Here is a 25,651-nt window from a genome sequence, read left to right on the forward strand (position 1 = left end):
ATCATCTTCGCCACCTCCTCCTCAAAAGAACTGGATCAAGTTAGTGAGGGACAACCTCCCCTGCAGAAAAACATGCTGTCTATCACTAATAAGTCCATTTGCTGTAAGTGCTTATAGATCTTATCCCCGAGAATCTTTTTCGAATGATTTCCCTACTACTGACATGAGATTCCTAGAAATTACATGCCTGTGAATATCCCTGTTACCCTTCTTTAAACAATGGGACAACATTGGCTGTTTTCTCCACTGCGCCCTCACCTGTAGCAAACAAGGATACAAACATGGCTGTCAGTGCTCCATCAATTTGTTCTCTTGTCTCCCTCAATATTCTGCAATGGATTCCATCAGGATCTGGGGACTTATCTACCTTAATACTTTGTAAGACGCACAACACCTCTTCCTTTTTAATAACAACTCGGCACAGAAACTCAATACTCCCTTCCCTGAGATCTTCCATCAATTCCTTCTCTTTGATTGCTGACACAAAGTACATGTTTGGAACCTCACTCACCTCATCTGGCTCCACACATAGATTCCCTCATTTGTCCTTGAGTGGAGTGGGCCAATCGTTTTCCTGGCTACCGTCTTGCTGCTTTATATACCTCTAAAAAGCCTTGGGATTCTCCTTAATCCTGTTTGCTAATAACTTTTCATGATCCCTTTTAGCCCTTCTAATTCCTTGTTTAAGTTCTTCCCTATTTTCCGTATATACTTCAAGGGCTTCATCAGTTCCCATCGTCGTAGACTTTATGTATGCTTTCTTTTTCTCTTTGACCAAGGCCATAACATCCTTGGTCATCCATGTTACATATAACACTGCCATACCAATCCTTCATCCTCGCAGGAACGTGTTGCTCCTGAACTCTTATCAACTGCCGTTTGAAATAGTCACACATGTCCAATTTTGATTTACCCTCAAACAGCCACCTCCAGTCAACATTCTCCAGTTCCTAGCCAATATTGTTATAGTCCGCCTTTCCCCAGTTTAACACTTTCACCCGAGGACTGCTGTTACCCCTGCCCTTGAGTATCTTGAAATTCAAAGTATTACTCCCAAAATGCTCCCCCACTGAAACTTCACTCACCTGGCCAGGCTTATTTCCCAAAACCAGGTCCAGTATTACCCCTTCCCTGATTGGACTTTTTATGTATTGTGCCAAGAAACCCTCCTGAATGGTCTCTTGCAAAAACCTGTCTGTATATTCTCTCCTCTATCTACCGCTGGCTGTTGGGAGGCCTGTCATATACCCCAAACATTGTGATTTCACCTTTGCTATTTCTGAGTTCTACCCATATTTCCTCGCTGCTTGAATCCTCTGATGTATTCTTCCTCAGTACAGCTGAGAGATATTCCTGTACCAGTAATGCAACTCCTCCACTCCTTTTACTTGCCTTTCTATCCCACCTGAAACATCTAAATCCTTAGACATTTAGCTGCCAGCCCTGTCCCCTTTTCAGCCAAGTCTCTATAATCGTAGTAATGTTTCAAGTACTAGCCAAAGCTCTCAGTTCATTTTCCTTCCTGTTATACTTCTTACATCAAAATATACGCATTTCAGACCAACTCCCCTGCTCTTTTCAGCATTTCCCTGCCTGTTCTTGTTCTTCATCATGTTTGCCTTGGTTTCTACCTCTCCCTCAAATTATGCATCAACTACTCTACTGTGGTTCCCATCCCCCTGCTATACTAGTTTAAACCTTCCCAACTGCTCTACCAAGTATTCCCCAAGGCCATCAGTCTTGGTCCTGCCCAAGTTAACCTGTCCAGTTTGTATGGGTCCCAATGCCCCAATACCTATTGTGCACTCTGCTTTTGTGGTTGTGGGCTCCTGCAATTGTAGATAACCTGGAGCCAAGGAATTGTTTACAAGTGAAGTTGAGCAGATTGGAAACGGAAATGGGTTACAGTGACAGTCACAGCAGTTGCTGTGACTTTTCAGTTAATAAATCAGAGACATTTTCCAAGTGAATCAATCACTCCGAACTTCTTACAAACCAGTGGAAGACTCTTTAAAAAAAGACAACAGAACACTGAGGGCCTGGCTAGCCAAAGAAAGATGATCTCAACATTCGAATTAGGCAGCAAAGACCACTGAATTGACTTTCCGGTTGCTTCTACCTTCACTGATGATCACTTTTCACTCTTTGTCTGTGTGTGAGAGAGGCTGTTTATCAAGTTTTTAATTGGTAGTTATGTGCCTAACTATAGCTGTTGTCTAATTACTTATAAGAAGTAACAACTTTTTTCTTTGTATAGAAAAGTGGTCCATACTTTCTTCTAAGAATTACGAATCTTATGATAACCAGGTATCCGTTCCCAATTGTCAGGAAACTCTCATCTGGTTTACTGATCCCTTTCACGGAAGGAAACAGACATTCTTACCCGGTCTGACCGGCACGTGACTCCAGGCCCATAGCAATATGATTAACCCTCGACTGCCTTCTGGGCAATTAAGGATGGGCAATAAATGCTGCCTAAATCCAACATGCTCATCCTGTGAATTAATAAAGAGTTAACGTTTAAAAATTAATATTAGTGATCTTAGTAAAAGTGGCTAGTACTTGCCATCGTAAAAACAAAATATCACAGATGTTGGAAATTTGAAATAAATACAGAAAGTCGTGCTTAAAACCTCAGCAGGTCTGAAAAAACATTAGCTCTTTCTCTCTCCACGGATGCTGCCAGACCTGTTGAGTTTCTCCAGCATCCTCTCTGCTTGGTCCTTAGCAGTGTTGTTCAGACTGAATCAGAGTATAACAGGATGAGTCGGATTTGCTTCTACACTACTAAGATTCAACTTCAAGTGCTAACTTACATTATTTTAAAAGAATTTGTAAAAGAAATTCATTTAAATGACTTTAATTTTACCAAAGTATTGTATCAAAATAAGATACAATTCCACTGACTCTGATTTTGCTAATCTAATATTTACTACAAAATTTACCAGATTTGGATAATGTACACTTAACTTTTAAGGTTTTATAATCAGAGTTCATTAAATCTACAACTTGTACATCACTTACAGCATTTTCCTTTCTATCTTGCACTCAATAGGGCTACAAGTCTACACAGGGATACCCAAGTTTCAAAGTTTGCCTGAAGAAAGAATTTGTCACCAGATAAGTACGTTGAATTTGTAATTTGCTTCTTATTGAAGTGATACTTTTGTGGTTTGGCTAACATATTTACCATTGACGTGGAGGTACTGTGTGGAATGGGATGGATGTGGTCAGAAATCATAACACACCAGGTTATAGTCCAACAAGTTTATTTGAAAGCACAAGCTTTCAGAGCTTCACTCCTCCTTCAGATGTTAGGCTCTGAAAGCTTATATTTTCAAATAAACCTGTTGGACTATAACTTGGTGTCGTGTGATTTCTGATATTTACCATTGACCATTACAATACAATTCCATCAAAGGTTTTTTTTATGGTTAACAGTTTGTGGCCATAATCTCGTTATGCATTAGGATCAAAGCGGTGCTTCCGAATATTCCTCAAGTTGGAATTGCTTTCTACATTTGACAGTCCACCTGGTGATTCGGAAAAGACTCTTCAAGTGGTGACAACGGAACTGAATTACAGTTCTGCTCAAATTGCTTACTTCCATGCTAGTAGCATATCAGTCAATGATTTTAATTATTATATTGCCAGATGTTTAAAAAAACTCTTCAACTTAAGCAAGCAATCAATTTTTGAGCTCATTTTAGCTAATCTAATGAATAGCCATTGTTCCCCCAAATTTCTACACTCAGCTTAAAAGTAAGTTTATGCTGTTTTCCTAGCCCCTAAATGATGTGGGAAATGGTACAGCAAGAATGGAAAAATTAGATTCTCAGTTAAGGAATGAAAGTCTGATTTTTCTGTTAAGCTTTGAACAGCTAAATGAGAATCTTGCAAGTGAGTAACAAGGTGCTATTTTCATGCATTAACATCTCATTATTATTTAACCTTTCCTCGTTTACATCCAGATTGCTATTTCCCCAGGTAATTGAGAAAAACTAGACAGTGACAATTCCCAACATATGAGGCCTGAACAGGTGCCTGGTGAGCCTAACTTGCTGGCATCTTCCTCAGGCCTCCAACTTGGCTAGAACTCCACAACACCTCGGGTCACACTCCGTGGGCATTGACTGTCTGCATCCTCCATCCATCAAGGCTGGCACCAAGCCCATATATTATCAGGGCATATCTCCAACTCACAACAGTTCACCACCTCAATGCTGTAGTATGCAGGTCACCAACGCTTTACAGTACAAAGCTGCTCCCAGGCCACTTTTCATGCAAGGACAGGCAACTGTCTCATTTGTCAGAACAAGACATATTTCTGTGCTCTTAGCTGGCTTTCTTAGCACTCATTCACTTTGCACCTACTTGGATGCTCACAGTATGTCTGCATTGCTTTTTTGCACATTGTCAGCTCAGTCAGAACTTTAATCCAGACCTGAAGCCATGCAGCTTGTCATGTTTTCCAGGAATGATCAATCATTGGAGTTAACAGATTGATGTACAAACTGAGGTATGTCAGTCTCGCACCTGCAGCATGTACCAGCAGCTTAAATGGCTATGCACTGAAAATGCTTCAGTCAAATAACCATATCTCATGCTCTGGGGAGATGGTTGTCAGTCAGAGCGATACCAGCATAATAAGTCAAGGGTATCATTCAGTATCAGTCTGAGAGCTAGAACATGGCCAGTTTACCATTCAGGGTCAGGAGCTGCTTATCCTTGTGGTCCAGGAGTGGGAAGCAGTCAGTCCTGCAGTCCAGTGCAACAACTCCACTGATTCATAGGAAATTAGTTTTGAAGCTGCACAGATATGCTTTGGAATCTGATCAGTCATTATTCGGGGCTGTTGTTCAAGTTTTGAGGAAGGATCAGCGGACCCAAAATATTAACTCCGATTATTTTTCTTCACAGATGCTGCCAGACCTGCTGAGCTTTTCCAACAACTTCTGTTTTTGTTATTGCGCAGTTCTTTCAGTTTTTGCATAAATTAAAAGTTGGGTGGGCATATGGGAAGACTCATGCTTGATGAGATTGACAGGGAGTGCAAGGTAGAAAGGAACATGAGGTTTGGGGGTTCACGGATAACAATCTGAATTTGCATCTCACTCTATGAAGTGCAACTTGTGTTGCCTTCCATTCTCATCTGAATTTTGTGTGTAATTAAAATGAAAAATGGTTTCTACCACACCGAGAATAGGCAGTGTGTTGTCTTGCGAGTGATCAGATGTCTTTCAAAGTCCAGTTGCATCAGTTAAGTATTTGCACAGTTCATGTTAAAACAATCTGTAATTGCATAATTCTGGATGCAAACTTCATGCAGTGACCAGCTAGGTCCTGGCCAGAACTAACATTAGGGTTTCTTAAGTGGTTTGACAAGGTAACTGCTGAGATGTTTCTCCTGTTGGGAGAGTCTAGGACCACAGGGCATAGTATCAGAATAAATGTGTCAATTTAAGACTGAGATGAGAAGGCATTTCTTCTGAGTGTTGAGTATCTTTGGCACTCCTTGCCATAGAGAGCAGTAGGGGCAGAATACTTGTGTGGTTAAGACTGAGATAGACAGAGAGCTTCTTGATTAGTCGGAAGTTGGAAGGTTATACGGAAAATACAGGAAAATGAACATGAGAAATGTTGGATCAGTCATGATCCTGCTGAATTCAGAGCAGACTCGAAGGGGCGATTGGCTTATTCTTGTTCCTATTGCTTATGGTTTTGACAGTAGCATTGATCATTACAAATCAGCCCCCATAACGGCTGTGAAGGTGAAATATGTCAGCCAGGCTTTTAAGTTTCATGTAGATTCCCCAATTCACAATCATGTTGCGAGGTCTAATACCCTTCACAAGGTTCAGGATTGGGTTACCTCACAACTTTTAGTTAAAGCATCATCGCCATTACATTATATGCAGTGCTGCCTTTCTGTGATCTGGGCATAACAGCTGCTATTGTCTCTATGTCCAATGACTAAAGAGAGTTTACAAAAATTGAGGAACCAAGGCATATGGAAATTTAGGACAAGCATCATCCACTCGCAGATTTATAACAGCCTCCTAATCCAAAGTTTCCAGCATCGTAATGTGGAAAAATGCCAGAAACCCACGTTCATTCTTCAATGGAATGTTGTCCGGATGAGAGAGGGGCAGAGGCTCAATTGAATGAGTTGTATGAACAAACCTGTGTCAGCAGCATTCAGTGTGCAGAAGTAGAAGTCAGAATGTCATGTCATAAGACCCAATGTGTGTGCAATGCAATACCTTCATGAAGTTCCTATGATTTCTCTGATCTGGGAGTTCTTTGCAGTACAGTACACTGAAGGAACGACATAATCCTTGTGTGATTTCCTCCAGAAAACTGGAGGATGCAACAAGTATATGTGACAGGTAGTGATAAGCCACAGCATTGTACCAATTAGGAACATAAGGATGTTCATCAAATGGATCATTATCTTCATCACCCTATGGTACAGCTTCATCACCTGCAGCAACACAAACAGGACATGACAATCATTTTAAAGGGATAGAATTGAAAGAAGTCATCATTTACTTATTGTTGTATGTTTCAATCCTGGAGAGTCAAGCATCCCCAGTTAATTCCCATCTGCGAATGTTCTTTCTTTCCTTTGCTACTTGTTAATCAAAATATAACATTACAAACTGTTGGAAGCCTTCAAAATATCAGATTTTCCCTTATTTAATAATTATGAAGTCTTGTGCTAAGTAGGTGCTATGGAAAAATTAGCTGTCCTTCAGAAAGGCTTTTACAGCGTTGTGTAGCAGTGATGATGACTATCTTCTCTGCTTAATATTCTCGTAGCTGCAGCCAAAATGACAATATCGCACAGGTTACTTTACAAGTGTGAGATTCTGTGCAGAATGAAGTGTTACCCATGTGCTTTATGTGCCCCATACAGTTTTCTTTTCCCTTTCCCTCATACTGCATCGGGGTACAGCTCTGGGGTCTGCAGCTGGAGTGAAGGGAGCCTGCCCTGTTGGTTTGTTTGTATGTTTAGGTGAATGACCCCATGTGCATTTAGGTGAATGACCCCATGCACCCATGTGAGCATGGCCATCCCAGATGCAGGATCTTGACTTGTACATCTACAAGATTGAAGTTCACAGGCATGGTGATGGTAAGAGTGTGCTGGCACCTCTAGCGTACTAGGAGGGAGTACTTCTGGGGAGTGGTGGGGATGGGTTGGGGTGAGGGGGGTGGGTGCGTGTGGTGGTGCCGCCTTTGTGATTATTTCTCTGACTGAGTCCTTACTGGAGTATGTTCAAGGTCCCTTGTGCTCCTTTTACCTTGCCACTGGTGCTACATGCCAACAGCTACAGTGATGGTGTGTAAGTCTGTGCACATATTCAGCAAACAGCAAGTGCTGAAACTAACTCTCCATGGCAGTCCCTAACCCGTTTTCAGAGACAGCCAAATATACATGTGCTGGAACCAGCACAGGACAGCTGGTGTAGATGGTCTCCAAATGTCAATCCAGTTTGCTGTACATTTCCAACAAACTGGCTGTTGCTATTGTATGCATTTTAATGAGCTTATTAATGTATGACAATATACGTTCCACTCCTGCCTGGGGCTGAATAAATGCCTTATCTCCAGCAGTGCTCTAAGTGCCCGTGTCCTGGGACATTACTTGCTCAACTAACTACAGAGGCATACCAGCCATGTGCTCACTAGAATGTCCCACCAAGCCTAATCTAGATAAAGTACCCGTGTAGTCATCAGTATTTGAGGTAGAGGAGATTATGTCCAGAGGCACTTGTCTGTTCAGGGCAGACACTGTGAGGGTGTCGCTTCTGCCATCAGATGGCAAGAAAGAGAATGTTTTATGAAATGTGGGGAGGCTTTCTGCATGTTTAAAATTAATCTCGCAGCCATTATGAGAGAGCAATGCAGTATTTGATGATGAATCTTACTTGGTTGCTGAGATATGGAGATCTACACACTGCCGAAGTAGGCACAATCCACTCCCACTAAGGCAAGGATTCTCTCCCCAATGAACAGATGAATATTGGGCACACCAGCATCAGCCTTGGCCACTCTGTCCTGTTTTAGGGTGTTTTCTCCTGGAATGAGACATGAGCAGAGATTAAATGGGATGAAAGTGGCTACTACAGCAGCTGGTGATGGTGCAAGAAAAGTGGTGAGCTGTCCCTTGTGAGTAAGTAAGAGGTGCAGAGAATAGGATTCTGGATAGATGGAATGCATAACAAGGTTGAGCAAAAATGTAGCATATCAGTGGGAGTGGTAGACTATGAGCTTTGGTGGAAGGCTGTGTAGTAGAAGATTTATTGAACTGAGGTAGCAGAGAGAAGATTGTAACAGAGCAAAGAGGACAATTCATTGCCTATTCCTAGTTGCCATTGCGAAGATGATGGTGATGAACTGCTACAGTCTATTTAGTGGAAATACACCCACAGTGTTGTCAGGGAGGGAGTTCCATCGTTTTGACTAAGCAATATTGAAAGAACGATGATGTATTTCCAAGTAAGGATGGTGAGTGACTTGAGGGGAACTTGCAGGTGGTGGCAGTCTCATGTATCTGCTGCCTTTGTCCTTCTAGATAGTAGTGATTGTGGGTTTGAAGTTGCTGTTTAAGGAGCCTTGGTGAATTATCTGATGCTATATTTTACATTGTAGGCATTGCATGTAGCTTCCTATAGCTATTTTAGACATCTATGTCTTCATACCTTGCATTTCCTAGATGTCCACAATTGATTTAGGACATGCATTTTACTATTCTTTGTCAACTTCTCCCTTTGCAGATTGGTATAAACAGTCTTCTGCGCTGCATACTTAGGACAATTATACTATTCAAATTACTTGCTTTCAGATACAGTTTATTACTCATTCTCAGTATAATCAATCGTTCTGACCTGATACAACCACCTCCCATTTCAAAAATGTCGTCTTAATATGCACTTTCAATGCAGTCAACTGATATATTGTTACAGTTGAGGTTTATAAAATTATGTTTTGGTACAGTGTCTTTAAGGTGAAAATGAAGGAATCATGTGACTTGAAGTCTGCTTGACAACAGGCCTAGGTGGTTAAAGATTAAAGGAAGATCTAAATTGAGTTACTGAAGTGATGATATGAGGTGTTGACAGTTGGGGACACTGACAACAGCCTCTGAGTTTGCAACAGTTAGATCCTTGAGTCTCCCAAAGCCTCCAAAAGGCATTGAAAGTCTGGGGTTCACAGAATCACAAACTTGTTACATTGCAGGTGGAAGCTATTTGGCCTATTGTGACTGTACTGGTGCTCTGAGCCATTCACTTCATCAAAGAGCTACACAGCATGCAAACAGACTCTTTGGCCCAACTCACCCATGCCAACCAGACCCTAAATTAATGCAGTCGCATTTGCCAGCATTTGGCCCATATTTCTCTCAAACATTTCGCTGAGCAGCTTCACCTGGCCCGAAACGGCTAGCCTAATCTCCTGGCCATCACCCATTTCAATTTGCGCCCCCACCTCCGACATGTCCATCTTTGGCCTCCACCAGGGTTGCAGTAAACCAGATCTCAAATTTGAGGACCAATTCCTTATCTTCCACCTAGGCACCATACAGCCCGGAAGACTTGACACTGAATTCTCTAATTTCAAATAACCTTCCCACCCATCTCCTGGCTCCCTTTCCAGCCCCACCGCCTCCTTTCCATTCCACCTACTGACCCTCCATTCCAGCTACCAACCAGATTTATCCCTCCCATCAACCAACCAGGCCACACCTACCGCCAATGCCCAACTATCACCAACATTCTGCTAACCACCCCCCCATCTCTTTATCTGCAGTTCCCCTTACCCCAATAGTCCTGAAGAAGGGTAATACACGAAACGTTGCCTTCTCCTTTCCTCCCAGATGCTGCTTGGCTTGCTGTGTTGTTCCAACCTCTTGTTTGTCTACATTGGATTCCAACATCTGTACTTTTTTTGTTTCTAACCAAGTTTATACCACTGCAAGGTCTCTTCAAAAGATACTCCATTGTGGAAAGTTCTCTGCCTTCCTCAGGTGTGAACTCAGTGAGTCCCTTTCTCACTGCCACACTGCTAGGACCCCTTCAGTTCTTCGATCACACCATGAAACAAACCCACTACTACAGCCACATGACCTTGCTTACCTCCTGTCTTCAACCACCTCAATCCTCAAGGCCTATGGGTAAATCTTAAACCGTCAAAATTTGGATCCACTCTCGATGCTCCATACTCAACACCTCAGATGCCTTCAGAAACAATTCTCTTTCTGGCTTCTCTGCTCAACCCTCTGTTCAGTGCGCTGGCACCTCCACTCCTTCTCCACATCCCTCCCCCTGCTCAAGGCCACCCTTTCCCAAACTAGAGGAGGATCTGTACTCTTCATAATCCGGACGCTCAACAAAACTGCTTTTCTGCTTCATATCAGACGTTAAAAATTGTAAGTTCTCAAGACTGTCTTCTACTTACCTACAATGGGAGAACCAGCTCACCACTCAGAATCTGCGCCCTCTTTCTGGTCACCTCCAGGCCCCTCGTGCTGCTGCCGTCATTATGCACATGCAGACCTCACCCAGCATTGGGCCTCTCTGGTCTGATGCCACTTCCGCCACCCGATCCTCCACAGTCATCAATCGAGACCCACAGAAACTCAACTTCAACCTCCATCTCTGCTCTGCACAACTCCTCAAACGCTGCCCTAGATTCCACTGACCAAAGGACTGGGACCTCCCTCAACTTCCTTGCAACTTTCGCCTCTGCTCCAGACTCCAACCACTGTCCAATTAACTCCCGGACTCCTATCCCCGGGGTCAATCCTGGATCTTACTACGCACCTTTAGCGAGCCAACACACCTCTCCCTCCTCGTCTGTCCACCCCCACAATACACCCTATCACTCCTCCCTCCTCTGCCCCACAACCCTCACCCTCCCGTCATCCAAACCTCCATTCTACTCCCCAGCTCGCTCCCCTCTCTCTTTCCTTTCCCTCCAACAACTACTCCCCCCTCCCCACCAACCACACCATGTCCAGCCCTTACCCATCATGCCCCTCCCCCTCCAACCTCCTCAAGACCCACCCCCCGATAAAACCCCACTCCAGAACCTTGCCGCATATTTACCATGACCACCCCCCCCCCCCCCCCCCCGGATCTCTAAGTCTGTGCCCCCACCTCAGTGAGTTCCATGCCCGCCACAAAATAGAGTTCTTCTGCTGCTGCATTCACCTGCATGGTGTCTTAAAACATAGAACAGTACAGGTCCTTTGGCCCATGATGTTGTACCAAACTTTTACCCTAATCCTAAGGTCAATCTAACCTCCACCCCTACCTTGTACTATCATCCATATGTCTATCTAATAGCTGCTTAAATGCCCCTAATGAGGCCAACTCCACTACCCTCTCCAGCAATGCGTTCCATACCCCAATCACTCTGAGTAAAGAACCTACCTCTGACACCTCCTCTGTATCTACCTCCACTCACTTTAAAACTATGCCCCCTCGTAATAGCTACCTCCACCCTAGGAAAAAGTCTCTGGCTATCCACTCTATCTAATCTAATTCTGAATCTAATCTGCCACATTTCCCCCTTACCTGTGCCGCCTCACTTGCTATATGAGCCTACCATGGGGAACCTTATCAAAAGCCTTACTTAAATCCATTTATACCACATCCACTGCTCTCCCTTCATCCACGTGTTTGGTCACCTCTTCAAAGAATTCAGTAAGGTTTGTGAGGCATGATCTACCCCTTTCAAATCCATGCTATCATAAATCAAACAGTGCCTATCCAAGTGATCATAAATCCTATCTCTTAGAGCACTTTCTAATAATTTTCCCACCACTGAGGTAAGACTAACTGGCCTATAATTTCCAGGGTTATCCCTATTCCCTTTTTTGAGCAAGGGAATGATGTTTGCCACCCTCCAGTCTTCTGGAACTGTTCCTGTGAAAGTGAGGACGAAAAGATCATCGCCAAAGGCCCTGCAATCTTTTTCCTCACTTCCCATAAAATCCTTGGATAAATCCCATCAGGCCTGGGGGACTTGTCTATCTTCAAGTTCCTCAAAATTCCCAGTACATCTTCCTTACTTACATCAATCTCCTCTAGCCTACCAGCCAGTTTCACACTGCCCTCCCCTACAACTAGGTCCATTCCAGTTGTGAATACCAAAGAAAAGTATTCATTAAGGACTTCTCCCATCTCTTTAGGCTCCGTGCACAAATTCCCTTTACAATCCTTGATCGGCCCTACCCTTTCTCTGGTCGTTCACTTATTCCCCATGTATGTATAAAAAAAAAACCTTGGGGTTTGCCTTGATCCTATCTGCCAAGGTTTTCTCATGCCCCCTTATACCTCTTCTAAGCCCTTTCTTCAGCTCTTCCCTGGCTAACTTGTATCCCTCTAGATCCTTTTCCGATCCTTGTTTCCTAAATCTTATATAAGCATCTTACTTCCTCTTAACTGGTCATTCGACCTCTCTTGAGAACCAAGGCTCCCTCACTCGACCGCATCTTCCCTGACTGCCGGGAACAAACATATCGAGCACATGCAGTATGCATTCCTTAAACAATCTCCACATTTCCACAGTGCTCATCACTGACAGCATCTGTTCCCATTTTATGTTACCCAGTTCTTGCCTAACAGAATTATAATTACCTTTCCCCCAATTTATAAACCTCACCCAGCTGTATGTACCTACCCTTTTCCATGACTATTGTAGAAGTAACAGTTGTGATCGCTACCGCCAAAGTGTTCTCCTACCAACAGGTCTAACACTTGGCCTGATTCATTGCCAAGCACCAAATCCAAAGTGGTCGCTCCCCGTGTTGGAGATAATGGGAACTCCTCGTGTTGGTCTATCTACATACTGTATCAGGAATCCTTCCTGAATGCACTGGACAAAATCCACTCCATCTAAACTATTATAACTAAAAAGTTCCCAATTATTAATTGGAAAGTTGAAGTCGCGCATGACTACAACCTTGTGACTTCTGCAACTTTCCAGTATCTGCCTCCTAATCCACTCCTCCACTCCCCCGCAACTAGTAGGAGGCCTGTTTTTTAAAAAAACCAACAAAGTGACTGCTCCTTGTTCCTGACCTCAACCCAAACTGACTCTGTGAACATATCATTCTCAAACTGCTTTTCAGTAGCTGCTATCCTAGCCCTGACTAGCAATGCCACTCCCCCGCCTCTTTTACCAACCTGCCTGTTTCTTTTAAAGCATCTAAATCCCAGAACTTTCAACAACCATTCCTGTCCCTGAGTTACCCAAGTTTCTGTAATGGCCACAACATCGTAGTTCCAAGTACTGACCCAGTTCTAAGTTCATCCGCCTTATTTCTGATACTTCTATACCTCTACTTTACACACTTCGAACCATCCCTGTGTCCACAATTACGCTCCAACGACTGTATTTCTTTATTAACAACCCCACTCCCTGTTGTATCTCTTGGAAAGCTGAATACCTCATCCTCTGAATTACAAATCCGGTTCTCCACCTCCTGCCAATCTAGTTTAAACAATCCAGTGTAGCTTGAGCAAACCTCCCGGTTGGGATATTTGTGCCCTCCCAGTTCAGGTGCAACCTGGTCCTTACTGTACAGGTCCCACCTTCCCCAGAATGTGCCCTAATTATCCACATAATAGAAGCCCTCCCTCCTACACCAGCACTGTGGTCACGTATTTTGCTGCAATCTCTCCCTATTTCTTATCTCGTTATCACGTGGCACTGGTGGTAATCCAGAGATAACTACCCTGTTTGTCCTGTACTTCAGCTTCCAACGTAATTCCCTGTATGTGTTTTTCACATTCAGTCCTATTTCTAGCTATGTAGCTCGTACCGATGTGTGCCATGACTGTTGGTTGCTCAGCCCCCCCCCTAAGGATCTTGAAGACGCGATCCGAGATGTCACGGACCCTGGCACCCGGGAGGCAACATACCATCCGTTTATCTTGTTCATGTTCACAGAACCGCCTGTCTGTGCCTCTAACTATTGAATCCCCCACTACAATTGCTGTCCTATTCTCCCCCCTTCCCTTCTGAGCCACAGAGCCAGACTCAGTGCCAGAGACCCAGTCTCTGTGGCTTACTCCAGTAGGTTGTCCCCTGCATATCCAAAACGGTATACTTATTGTTGAGGGAAACAACGACAGGGGATCCCTGCACTGTTTCCTTCCCTTTCCTTACCTTACTGATACTCAACTGCCTTCATTTTTAGCGGTAACTATGTCCCTGTAGCAGCTTCTTCAATAAATGTTCCCAACCACCCTCCAGGGACCCCTCCAATCATCGTCCTCCCCTTGGACTTACCAGCCCTGGATCTCTATTGCTAACTGCCAACATGACATCAACCACTTCGATTTCTCCACCCCCTTCACCACTCAAACATCACCGCCAAACATGCAACATTCCACTCTTTCCGCATCAATCCCCCCACCTCCCTGTTTCACTGTCAAACCCACGGACAAAGGCAGGGCGGTGGCAGTCTGAAATACGGAACCTCTCTGCTGCAGAGGCCGAATGCCAACGCTCCAGCACCGTGTCCTACCTCCCCCCTTGACCCCATCATGGCCCTTCAAACCTCCGATTCCCACTGTCTATGACATCATTACCTTCTATGATCTGCCTTCCATTACTCCAACCTTTATAGCCCCCCAGCCCAGCACTGCCTTGTTTTACCTACTCCCCAAGATCCACCAACCAGCTCCCCGGGCCGACCCATCATCTCCGCATGCTGCTGTCCCACTGAACTCGTTTCTTCCTACCTGGACTTTATTCTCTCCCCCTTGGTCCAGGTACACCCCACCTACATCCAGGACACAAACCCCACCCTCTACCTCTTCGGAAACGTCCAGTTCCCTGGCCCCCAGTGCTTCATCTTTACCAAAAAAAGTGCAATCCTTATACATGTCTGTATCCCACAAGGACAGCCTACTGGCCCTGAGATTTTAACTCTCCAACAAACCCATCCAGTGAGCCCCCCAATCCCACCAAGATGCCCCTCTCTGCCTCGCTGAATTAATCCTCACCCTCAGTAAATTTTCATTCAATCCTTCCCACTTTCTCCAAATCCAGGGGGGTGCCATCAGCACTCACATAGGCCCCAGCTACGTCAGCCTCTTTGTTGGATATGTTGAATGGACCCTCTTCAGGATGTACACCGGTACTGTTCCACCATTACATCGATGACTGTCTCAGCGCTGCATCCTGCACTTAAGCTGAACTGGAGCAGTTCATCAACTGACCTAACAACTTTCATCCTGCCCTCAAATTCACTTGGTCTATCTCAGACACCTCCCTCCCCTTTTCTTGACCTCCCCGTTTCCATTTCCGGTGACAGTTTACTGACCAACATTTACTACAAACCCATTGACTCCCATTGCTACCTGGACTATGCCTCCTCCCGCCCTGTATCCTGTAAAAACTCCGTCCCATTTTCCCAATTCCTCCATCTCCATCACATTTGCTCTGATGAGGAGACGTTCCTCGCCCAAGCATCCCAGATGTCGTCCTATTTCAAACAACGTTCTTTTCCCTCCCTCTGTCATCCAGACAGTCCTCCACCATGCCTCCCCCATTCCCCACTCCACAGCTCTTAACCACCAATCCCCCTCCAACCATAATAATGAACTGGGCCCCTTGTCTTCCCTTTCCTCCCCACCAGTCTCTGCATCCAGCATATCATCTTCAAATACTTCAGCCAACTCCAATTAGACCCTACCACTCAAAACATCTTCCACTCCCCACCCCTCTCTGTTTTCTGTTCAGGCCATTTCATTCAACACTCCTTAGTTCATGCCACTTTTTAGTTCATGCCACATTCCCCTCCAAACCCCACCCCTGTACCTTCCGCTGTAACCATAAAAGATGCATCACCTACCCAACACCTTCCTCACCTCTTGCCTTTATCCTGCCTTTTCCTGTAATGCTGCTCATTATTTCTTTTCAAATAGCAATCTCATTCAATCTTGAATATTTCAATTGAACCTGCCTCCTCAAGCAGTGCATTTCAGATCTTAATAATCTGTTAAATGAAGAATGTTTTTCATATTACTTTTGTATTTACTCTTTCCTGATCCGTCCTTAAATGGCAACAGTTTAAATGAACTGCCTAAACAGTTCTTTTTAACTGTCCGTATGTTAGAGAACTCTATGTTCGAGTTGGGTTATCATGAAATCTGATTATCATTTCAGCTTAGATACTAGGCTATTCTGATTCATATTGCCATGAGGAAGGGTGCAGAGGAAACATCATAAAGATCACTTTGCAGGCTTTCCTAGAATGTAGCAGGATATTAAATGTTTTTTCATCTTCCTGAATCTGTTTCAATGGCTCAGCACGTGGAATGGAGTTTGTGCTGAAATGAAAAAGGTCCAAATTCATAGTGAGGTGAAAGAAATATGAAATCGTCAGTTGGTTTGGACTCGAGAGGGAGAGACACTCTGTGGGGAAAGAAAGTCTCACTGCTAGCAAGCTGAGAAAAGAGCAACAATGAACCCTGGGAGCATCAACTAATTTTGGTTTGATTTACGGAAAATCGTATGTCTGGTGTTACAGACAGGCAACTGATATGGCAATACAGTTTCTTTATCCCACCTCTTAAATGATCAGAGTGTTTATATGTGCTTTTCTAAAACAAAAGTGTTTAACCCCTGAATGCTGTAATTGTCGCGACCAGATGACTGACCAGTGTTGCCTAAAAGAAATATGTCTATTATTTAACACCCAAATATGTACACATTCACACATCCACAAGCACACTCTGACAAACGCACAATGCACTTGAGAAGAGATTATGATTACAAAAGCTACCACGCATTTTTGATCCTAAAGCTTTGAGAGCTCTTTGTCACACTTGCTTATCCCTCTGCTGAAGACTTGCAAATGATGCAGAACTGTAATCTTTTTGGCCTGTTTAAAACAAAACACATCTCATCGTTTGCAAAGAAAGATTTGCAATGGTTTACAATGTACAGTAGCAGATGTGTCATGTTCCACTCCGGTTGAAATGTAATTGAAACCCATGTTGACAGCCTGATTTGGTCCCTTAAATAGGGAGGTCAAGGAAACCCAATGACTCGAAGTATGGATATTTCTTAACTGTCAAGTTCTTTCACTGATCTTGATGTTGCTTGCCCCTCTACCCATAAAATATGCTTTATTAGATCGCCTTTATCAGCAACCTGGGGCAGAATCTTCCCAGCCTTTGAATGATGTGGACATTGGCAGGAAAATTGCATGAGACATCTGACAACAAGTCACATTTTCAGGTGTTGAAGACATGGTGAGACATGTGCTGACATCCTCATTATTATGCTATTTCATCTCATTGATATGTAGTTTCCCATCCACCACACACTGGATAGAAACTAACTGTTGATCATGTCTGCTCTGGAAATCGGTCACTGGACAGGAGTGTTCCTTCCCAGTTGGGGAACACTTCGTCAGTCAAGGACATTCAGCCTCTGATCTTCAGATAAGCATCCTCCAAGGCGGCCTTTGAGATACACAACATGCTGAAGCGCTGAGCAGAAACTGATAGCCAAGTTCTGTACCCATGAAGACAGACTGAACCGTGATCTTGGGTTCATTTTGTGCTACGTGTTACCACACTAAAATGTACTATCTTCCTTACTGTCTTGTTATGACACCATTACCTTGATAACTTATAGTCTCTCTACCTTAATTAGCTTGCATAGTTTTAGATTACTTGTTACTTTGGTTAGTCCCTCAGCATGTGACTCTTATACCTATCGTTATTCTAGCCATTTAGTTTGTTTGCAGCACCACATTATTTTTAATATCTCTCTGCCTCAATCAATGAAATTATGGGTCAGCCCTTCCCTTGCTATTCTGCTGTTGACATGTCACACTATCTGATACTTTTGATCACCTGCAGGGACTTATTATTCTGCCTGTTAACACTCCACGCACACCATTTGTACAATCTTTACATTTCTCTACCAATAAAATAGGTGTCTGTGTACTATTCTTCACTCCGCCTGATGAAAGATCTGTGCTTCAAATGCTTGTGATTTCAAATAAACCTGTTGCACTGTAAGTGATAATGGGAACTGCAGATGCTGGAGAATCCAAGATAATAAAATGTGAGGCTGGATGAAAACAGCAGGCCCAGCAGCATCTCAGGAGCACAAAAGCTGTGCTCCTGAGATGCTGCTGGGCCTGCTGTGTTCATCCAGCCTCACATTTTATTATTCTGTTGCACTATAACCTGTTTTTGTGACTTCTGAGGTTAAATATAGCCAAGGAAATATTGTGTTGATGGTCTCCTTTCCTTATCTGATTGATTTGTACTTCTTCATATTCAACATCACTTGAAAGAAGCACAGAGTGTAGCAATAGCACAAAAGGTACTCTGGGTGAAGAGTTTCAATGTTCATAACCAGTGAGGCCCAGTAACAATATTACTCACCAAACTTGCTGAAAACTGAATGACGTAGCTGCTAGCCTGGACCTGCAATAAATAGTCAGAGATACAACAAAAGGAAATCCTACTTGACTACCAAATCATTGAGATACCTGTTACTGATGCGTTTATCTGTAACAGTATTGGTAGCAGTGACCACAACAATGTTGTCGTGAAGATGAAAGTTTGCTTCTGTATTAAAAGCACCCTGTACAATATTTTGTGGCATAACCACCACATTACACAAGATCATTTCAAAACACATTGCAGTTCGAACCTCTGTATTCAAGAAACTGTATGGACTACTGGCAGCAGCAGAATTGTATTCTAACCCAATCTGTAATCTTATGGCTTGGCATATCCGTCACTCCGCCTGATACAGTGAGGAGCCCAGGAGATCATTGGGCATTGGGGATGTCGTTGGTTGAGTAATGCACGGGCTGAAGCTAATTGTTTGGGAAATGGATTGACAAGTCTATGGCTTTAAGCGTTATATTTGGTCCTGGGTTTTTTTATTTAAGAAAAAGGGTTGAGACAGACTTGCTGAACAGTTTGCTCAAAGCCATTTAAGTAAACAGTGTGTGAGGCCTTGTGTTTTCTTTTTAAGATGGAACTATAGAAGCAGCCTGAGTGTATGGGGTCAAGCTCTCACAGAACCAGGATTTTTAGTTTTAACTTTTGGCAGTTGCTGTGATCTTGAAACTAGATGTGTAAATTCTTATTCCTCTCTCTGTTACAGTTCAAATCTGGGATTTTCCTCCTGCCACTAGAATTGCATGTGAGGCAATGTTTTTTTCTGAAATTGCCTTTGCTAAGTGTGTGTTTTTGGGATATTACGACATTGGAACAGACAACTAGTAGCAGATTATAACCATACCATTATATAACATATACAGATGTTTATCTTATTATTCTGTTCAGTACTTCAATAGTTATATTTAAGACAATTCTTTTAAATTTGGCTGTATTTTAACTGTGGTAAAAAATAGTGTGTTTCGCTTAAAGTTCACTGTTTGACTAATCAGTTTGCGTATGGAATGCAATGCCTTACATACGCCTCAAGAATAAGAAAAGGTTAGGGTCTAGACTATCATCTTAATACATATTTTGAGGGGGTTTGGTTTGGTCCATAACAATTTGAATCCCACGACAGCAGGTAGATTTTTGACTTCCATTGATACATATGAAATATAGAGCTAGTCCCAAATTGCGTATGCATAAATATCGTCTCTTGCTGTGAAAATGTCTGCTTCACAAATATCCTTTAAGGGACAAGATTCTTTTCATTCTTGCGTGGTCAGATCTACTCAACTACAGGCCCACAGCAAAATGATTGAACAACTCTCTGAAATTACCTAGTGAGCCACTTAGTTCAAAGGCAGGTAAGGATGGGCGACAGCTGCTGACCTTGCAAGCCTTTGATTTCTATTCATTTTGTGGGATGTGGGTGTCGCTGGCTGGCCAGTATTTCTTGCCCATCCCTCGTTGCCCTTGAGATGGTGGTGGTGAGCTGCCTTCTTGAACTTTTGCATTCCTCCTGCTGTAGGTTGACCCACGATGTTATTAGGGAGGGCATTCCAGGATTTTGACCCAGCAACAGTGAAGAAATGGCGATATATTTCCAGTTCAGGATAGTGAGTGACTTGGAGAGGAATTTGGAGGCGGTGGTGTTCCCATATAACTGCTGCCCTTGTCCTTCTAGACGGAAGTGGTCGTGGGTTTGGAAGATGCCATCTGAGGATCTTTGGTGAATTTCTGCAGTGCTTCTTGTAGATAGTACACACTGCTGCTACTGAGTGTCAGTGGTGGAGGGAGTGAATGCTTGTGGATGTAGTGCCAGTCAAGTGGGCTGCTTTGTCCTGGACAGTGTCAAGTTTCATGAGTGTTGTTGGGGCAGCTCTCATCCAGGCAAGTAAGGAGTATTCCATCACACTCCTGACTTGTGCCTTGTAGATAATGGACAGGCTTTGCGGAGTCAGGAGATGAGTTACTCACTGCAGTATTCCCAGCGTCTGGCCTGCTCTTGTAGCCACTCTGTTAATGTGGTGACTCCAGTTGAGTTTCTGGTCAATGGTAACCCCCGGGATGTTGACAGTGGGGGATTCAGTGATGGTAACACATTGAATGCCATGGGGCAGTGGTTAGATTGTCTCTTATTGGTGAAGGTCATAGCCTAGTATTTGTGTGGTGAGAATGTTTCTTGTCACTTGTGAGCCCAAGTCTGGATATTGTCCAGAACTGTTGCATGTGAACATGGACTGCTTCAGTATCTGGGAGTCAGGGATGGTGCTGAACATTGTGCAATCATCGGCGAACATCCCCACCTCTGACCTTATGATGGAGGGAAGGTCATTGATGAAGCGGCTGAAGATGGTTGGACTAAGGACACTACCCTGAGAAACTCTTGCAGAGATGTCCTGCAGCTGAGATGATTGACCTCCCACAACAATGACCAACTTTCTATGTGTCAGGTATGATTCCAACCACTGGAGCGTTTGCCCCCAAAACCCATTAATTCCAGTTTTGCTAGAGTTCCTTGATGCAACACTCTGTCAAATGCAGCCTTGATACCAAGGGCTGTCACTGTCACCTCACCTCCTGGAATTCAGCTCTTTTGTCCATGTTTGAACCAAGGCTGTAATGAAGTCAGGAGTTGACTGGCCCTGGCGGAACCCAACCGGGCATCACTGAGCAGTTATTTCTGAGCAGGTGCTGGTTGATAGCATTGTTCATGACACCTTCCATCACTTTACTGATGTTTCAGAGGAGACTGATGAGGTGGTAATTGGTCAGATTGGATTTGTCCTGCTTTTTATCTACAGGACATACTTGGGCAATTTTCCACATTTTCGGGTAGATACCACAGTTGTACTGGAATAGCTCGGCTAGGGGTAGTGTCAAGTTCTGGAGCACAGTTCTTCAGTATTGTTGCCGGAATGTTGTTAGGGCCGGTAGCCTTTGCAGTATCCAGTGTCTCCAACCCTTTCTTGATATCATGTGGCGTGAATCAAATTGGCTGAAGACTGGTATCTGTAATGCTGGGAACCACTGGAGGAGGCTGAGACGAATTGTCCACTTGGCTCTTCTGGCTGAAAATTGCTGCAAATGCTTCAGTCTTTTGCACGGATGCACTGGGCTCTTACATCACTGAGGATGGGGATATTTGCGGAGCCTCTTCCATTGAGTTGTTTAATTGTCCGCCACCATTCACGACTGGATGTGGCAGGAGTGCAGAGCTTAGATCTGATCCGTTGGTTGTGGGATCGCTTAGCTCTGTCTATCACTTGCTGCTTTCGCTGTTCAGCATGCAAGTAGTCCTGTTTGATCGCTTCACCAGGTTGATAGCTCATCTTCAGGTATACCTAGTGTTGCTCATGGCATGCTCTCCTGCACTCTGTTTTGAAACAGGGTTGATCCCCTGGCTTGATGGTAATAGTTGAGTGGGAGATGTGCCTGGCTGTGAGGTAACAGATTTTGTTGGAGTACAATTTAGCTGCTGTTAATGGCCCACAGCACCTCATGGATGCCCAAATTTGAATTGCTAGATCTGTGCAAAGTCTGTCCCAATTAGCACAGTGATTAGTGCCACCCAGCATGATGGAGGTTGTTCTCAATGTGAAGCTGGGACTTTGGTCTCCACAAGGACTGTCAATGGTCACTCTTACTGATACTGTCATGGACAGATGCAACTGCAGCTGGCAGATTAGTAAGGATGAGGTCAAGTATGCTTTTCCCTCTTGTTGATTCCCTCATAGACCCAATCTAGCAGCGCTGCCGAGCTACTCTTGGTGGTGGACATTGAAATCCCCCATCCAGAGTACATTTTGTGCCCTTGCCATCTTTAGTACTTCCTTAAGTGTTGCTCAACTTTGAGGAATACTGATTCATCAGCTGTGGGAGGATGGTACATGGTAATCAGCAGGAGGTTTCCTGGCCTATGTTTAACTTGAAGCCATGAGACTTCATGGGGTCCGGAGACAATATTGAGGACCCCTAGACCAACGCCCTCCCGACTGTCTACCACTGTCCTGCTGGTGGAACAGGACATATCCAGACATGGTGATGGTGGTGTCTGGGACATTGTAAGGTATGATTCTGTGAGTATGACTATGTCAGGTTGTTGCTTGACTGGTCTGTGAGACAGCTGTCTCCATTTTGGCACTAGCCCCCAAATGATAGTGAGAATAATTTTTCTGCCGTTGTCTTTTCTGGTGCCTAGGTCAATGCCAGGTGATCTGTGCGGTTTCATTTCTTTGATTTTTTTGTAGCAATTGGTACAACTGAGTGGCTTGCTAGGCCATTTCAGAGGGCAATTGAGAGTCAATCTCATTGCTGTGGCTTGGAGTCACCTGTAGGCCTGACCATGTGAGGGTGGCAGATTTCCTCCCTGAAGGACATTAGTGAACCAGATGTGTTTTTTTTCCAACAATCATTTCATTGTGATCAGTAGATTCTTAATTCCAGACTTTTTTTTTTGAATTCCAATACTACAATCTGCCATGGTGGGAATCAAATCCACATCCCTAGAACCAGGCCCAAAACTTCAGCTTTCCTGCTCCTCTGCTGCTTGGGCTGCTGTGTTCATCCAGCTCTACACTTTGTTACCTCAGATTCTCCAGCATCAGCAGTTCCTACTATCTCTCTCCCTAGAACATCAACTGGGTTTCTGGATTGATAGTCTAGCGATAATACCACTAGGCCATCGCCTACTCCTCATCCACATCCCATGAAAAACTTTCAGAAGTTTTTTTTAATTCACTTGGCATCAGTGGTTGGCCAGCATTTATTGCCCATCCCTAGCATATCAGAAGAGGCACAAAGTATACCAAAAACCTTGTGTAAGTTTGGTCAAGCTGCAACACAGGACAGATATTCATGATAAACTTAAGCAGCTTAACTTAAACAGTTAAATGCTTCCAGCCTAACAAAGCATTACAATTTTTTCACATCTCACCATAAATGATGGCGGATGCTAAAACATTTAAAAGGAGGAGGCTCCACAAACATCCCCAGCCTTAATAACAGCAAAGCCAAGTACATTACCACAGAAGACTTGACTGAACATTAGCATTTCTGATTGTAGATCCTTGCAAAGTGGATGAATCATTTCAGCCTTCACCAAAATTCCCACTATTATATGTGCCAGTCCGCCAACAGAGCTTTCAAGTGTCATTTATTTATCCATAAGTTTCAATCTGCCAGGACCATTCAACTCCAGTCCTCACTGAAAATTAATTCAAACATGAACAAAAAAAAGCTTAATTCCAGAGCAGAGTTAAGACAAAAGTGCTGCATTTGACAACATGTAGTATCAAAGGACTAAACTGTAGTTAACAGAGCATAGTAGATGAAGGGTCAGTAAGAGGCATTGGAACAGTAAGATTTTGAGGTAATAAATGTTATTTAACTTATTTTTCTCATTTTTTTTCAACAGAGGCGTTCGAAGGGCCTGACAGGAAAGGTTTCTACAAACATACATGTTAGGAAATGAACATTTTATTTGAGCAATTTTGAAGCAAGTGTAAAGCATGCTACTTCTGATGATCTGGAATCTAGCACTAAAAAACCCAATTCAAGGTTTAGTATTTACTGGTAAGGTAGATTTATGCAAAAATGTAACCTTATTTTATTAATAGGAACATTACTGCATTATAGTAACTTCTGTGCACTGCTCAAATTTGTCTATTTTGTATGTGATAGAAATGACAAGCACACGTGATTTTTCTGTATATTATGCCTTGTTCCTCAGCTGAAAATCTTCACAGTGCAGTCTATGGAATGAGTAGTCAAGAAAAATAGTGTGATACACAATTTCATGTGGATATGAGCACCATATCCACTCATCACTCAAGACTTGGATATTTGCAGCTAGCATAATGTGTTAAAAATGTAAACAAAATTGCTTTTGAACATTAATCTTAAGATGTATTTGGTTTGTGGTGGGAAAACTAGACCTGCAAACTATTAGAAACATACAACTTTTAATTTTTTTCAATACAAATTATTTTATTATTATATCTGTTGAAGTAAATAGCATAGATGTATTTATAGAGAAGCTAGATGAGAATATGGAGGGGAAGGGAGCAGAAGGACTTATTTAATTAACGTTTCAGGTCCGGTGACCCTTCCCCAGACCCTTCTGAGGAAGGGTCACCGGACCTGAAACGTTAACTCTGTTTTTCCCTTCACAGATGCTACTGGACCTACTGAGCTATTCCAGCAACTTTGTTTTTGTTCCTGATTTACAGCATCTGCAGTTCTTTCAGTTTTTATTTAGAAGGATTTATTTGTAGGTTTAGACGAAAAGGAGTGAAAAGACGTTCATGTGGAGAACAAATATTGCTAGACCATCTGGGCTGAACAGCCTGTTTTTTGTGTGGTAGACTGTAATTCAATGCAATTTATGTAAACTCAAATCATGAAAGGAATTGAATGTTTGAAAATAATTTGTAAGAGAATATTGATAAATGACTGGTTCCCTTTCAATGACAGCTGTCAATGCATACTATCTCGGTTAATTCTTAGAACAATCGAGTTGTTAACTTCTCAAAGCAAGCTTCACTTTTATTAACTTACTTTTGTCTGAAATATGCTCCATTCCATTTACTTTTCACATTTATTGTATTAGGATAGAGATTGTTTTGCAATTCATTTGTTGATGTGTACTTCCTATGAATATACTTTTCATATAATAAGCGTTTAAATATATTGTCCTAATTCAGAATGGGCTACTACAGCTATCACAGTTACACTTAGTGCAGTTGTTAAATCAATGATTCAAAGTTCAGTGTGAAAAACAGTCTGCAAAATAGACTTTTATAGTTTCAATTACATATTAGAAGCAAGCAATACATTCTTATTTTCAAAAAGACATAACTCTTGTTTAAAATTATTTGCAGAATGTATCATGTATTTTAAAGACAATAATAAAACTGTAGAGCAATTATATTTTGTTGTATTTAAAGTTGTATTTTGACTTTGAAAGCTAGTAATCACATGGTTCAAAACAACTTAATTCGTTTGCTATACTGAGATTCACAAAATATAAAAATATCATTCATCACAGAAACTACTGTGAATTAGAAAGAGCTATCTAATACTTGAAAGAAACAAAGACTAGCATGTCAAACAATGCAATACATAAAACTGATAATTTGTGGTGTCTTCACGATTAGACTCTACATATATTTACAAATTATTTTTACAAATGTTTTAAGGGCATCTTT

At 42.9% G+C, this 25,651-nt stretch overlaps 1 protein-coding gene across 4 annotated transcripts in view; it reads left to right on the forward strand.

Moving 5' to 3' along the window:
• micu3a (mitochondrial calcium uptake family, member 3a) overlaps positions 1–25,373 on the forward strand; it is a 198,754-nt gene extending 173,381 nt beyond the window's left edge. For all 4 annotated transcript variants that reach the window (XR_007248902.2, XR_007248903.2, XM_048544469.2 and 1 more), the window contains 2 exons: positions 3,056–3,124; positions 23,860–25,373. Coding sequence is in view for 2 of the 4 variants with exons in the window: in XM_048544469.2 (XP_048400426.2) it covers positions 3,056–3,124 (69 nt within the window). In the remaining 2 variants the exon portion in view is untranslated. The remainder of the gene's footprint in view (positions 1–3,055; positions 3,125–23,859) is intronic.
• The last annotated feature ends 278 nt before the right edge of the window (positions 25,374–25,651 follow it).

The sequence above is a fragment of the Stegostoma tigrinum genome, chromosome 1 (assembly GCF_030684315.1).
Source record: "Stegostoma tigrinum isolate sSteTig4 chromosome 1, sSteTig4.hap1, whole genome shotgun sequence".
In the NCBI taxonomy this organism is placed as follows: Eukaryota; Metazoa; Chordata; class Chondrichthyes; order Orectolobiformes; family Stegostomatidae; genus Stegostoma; species Stegostoma tigrinum.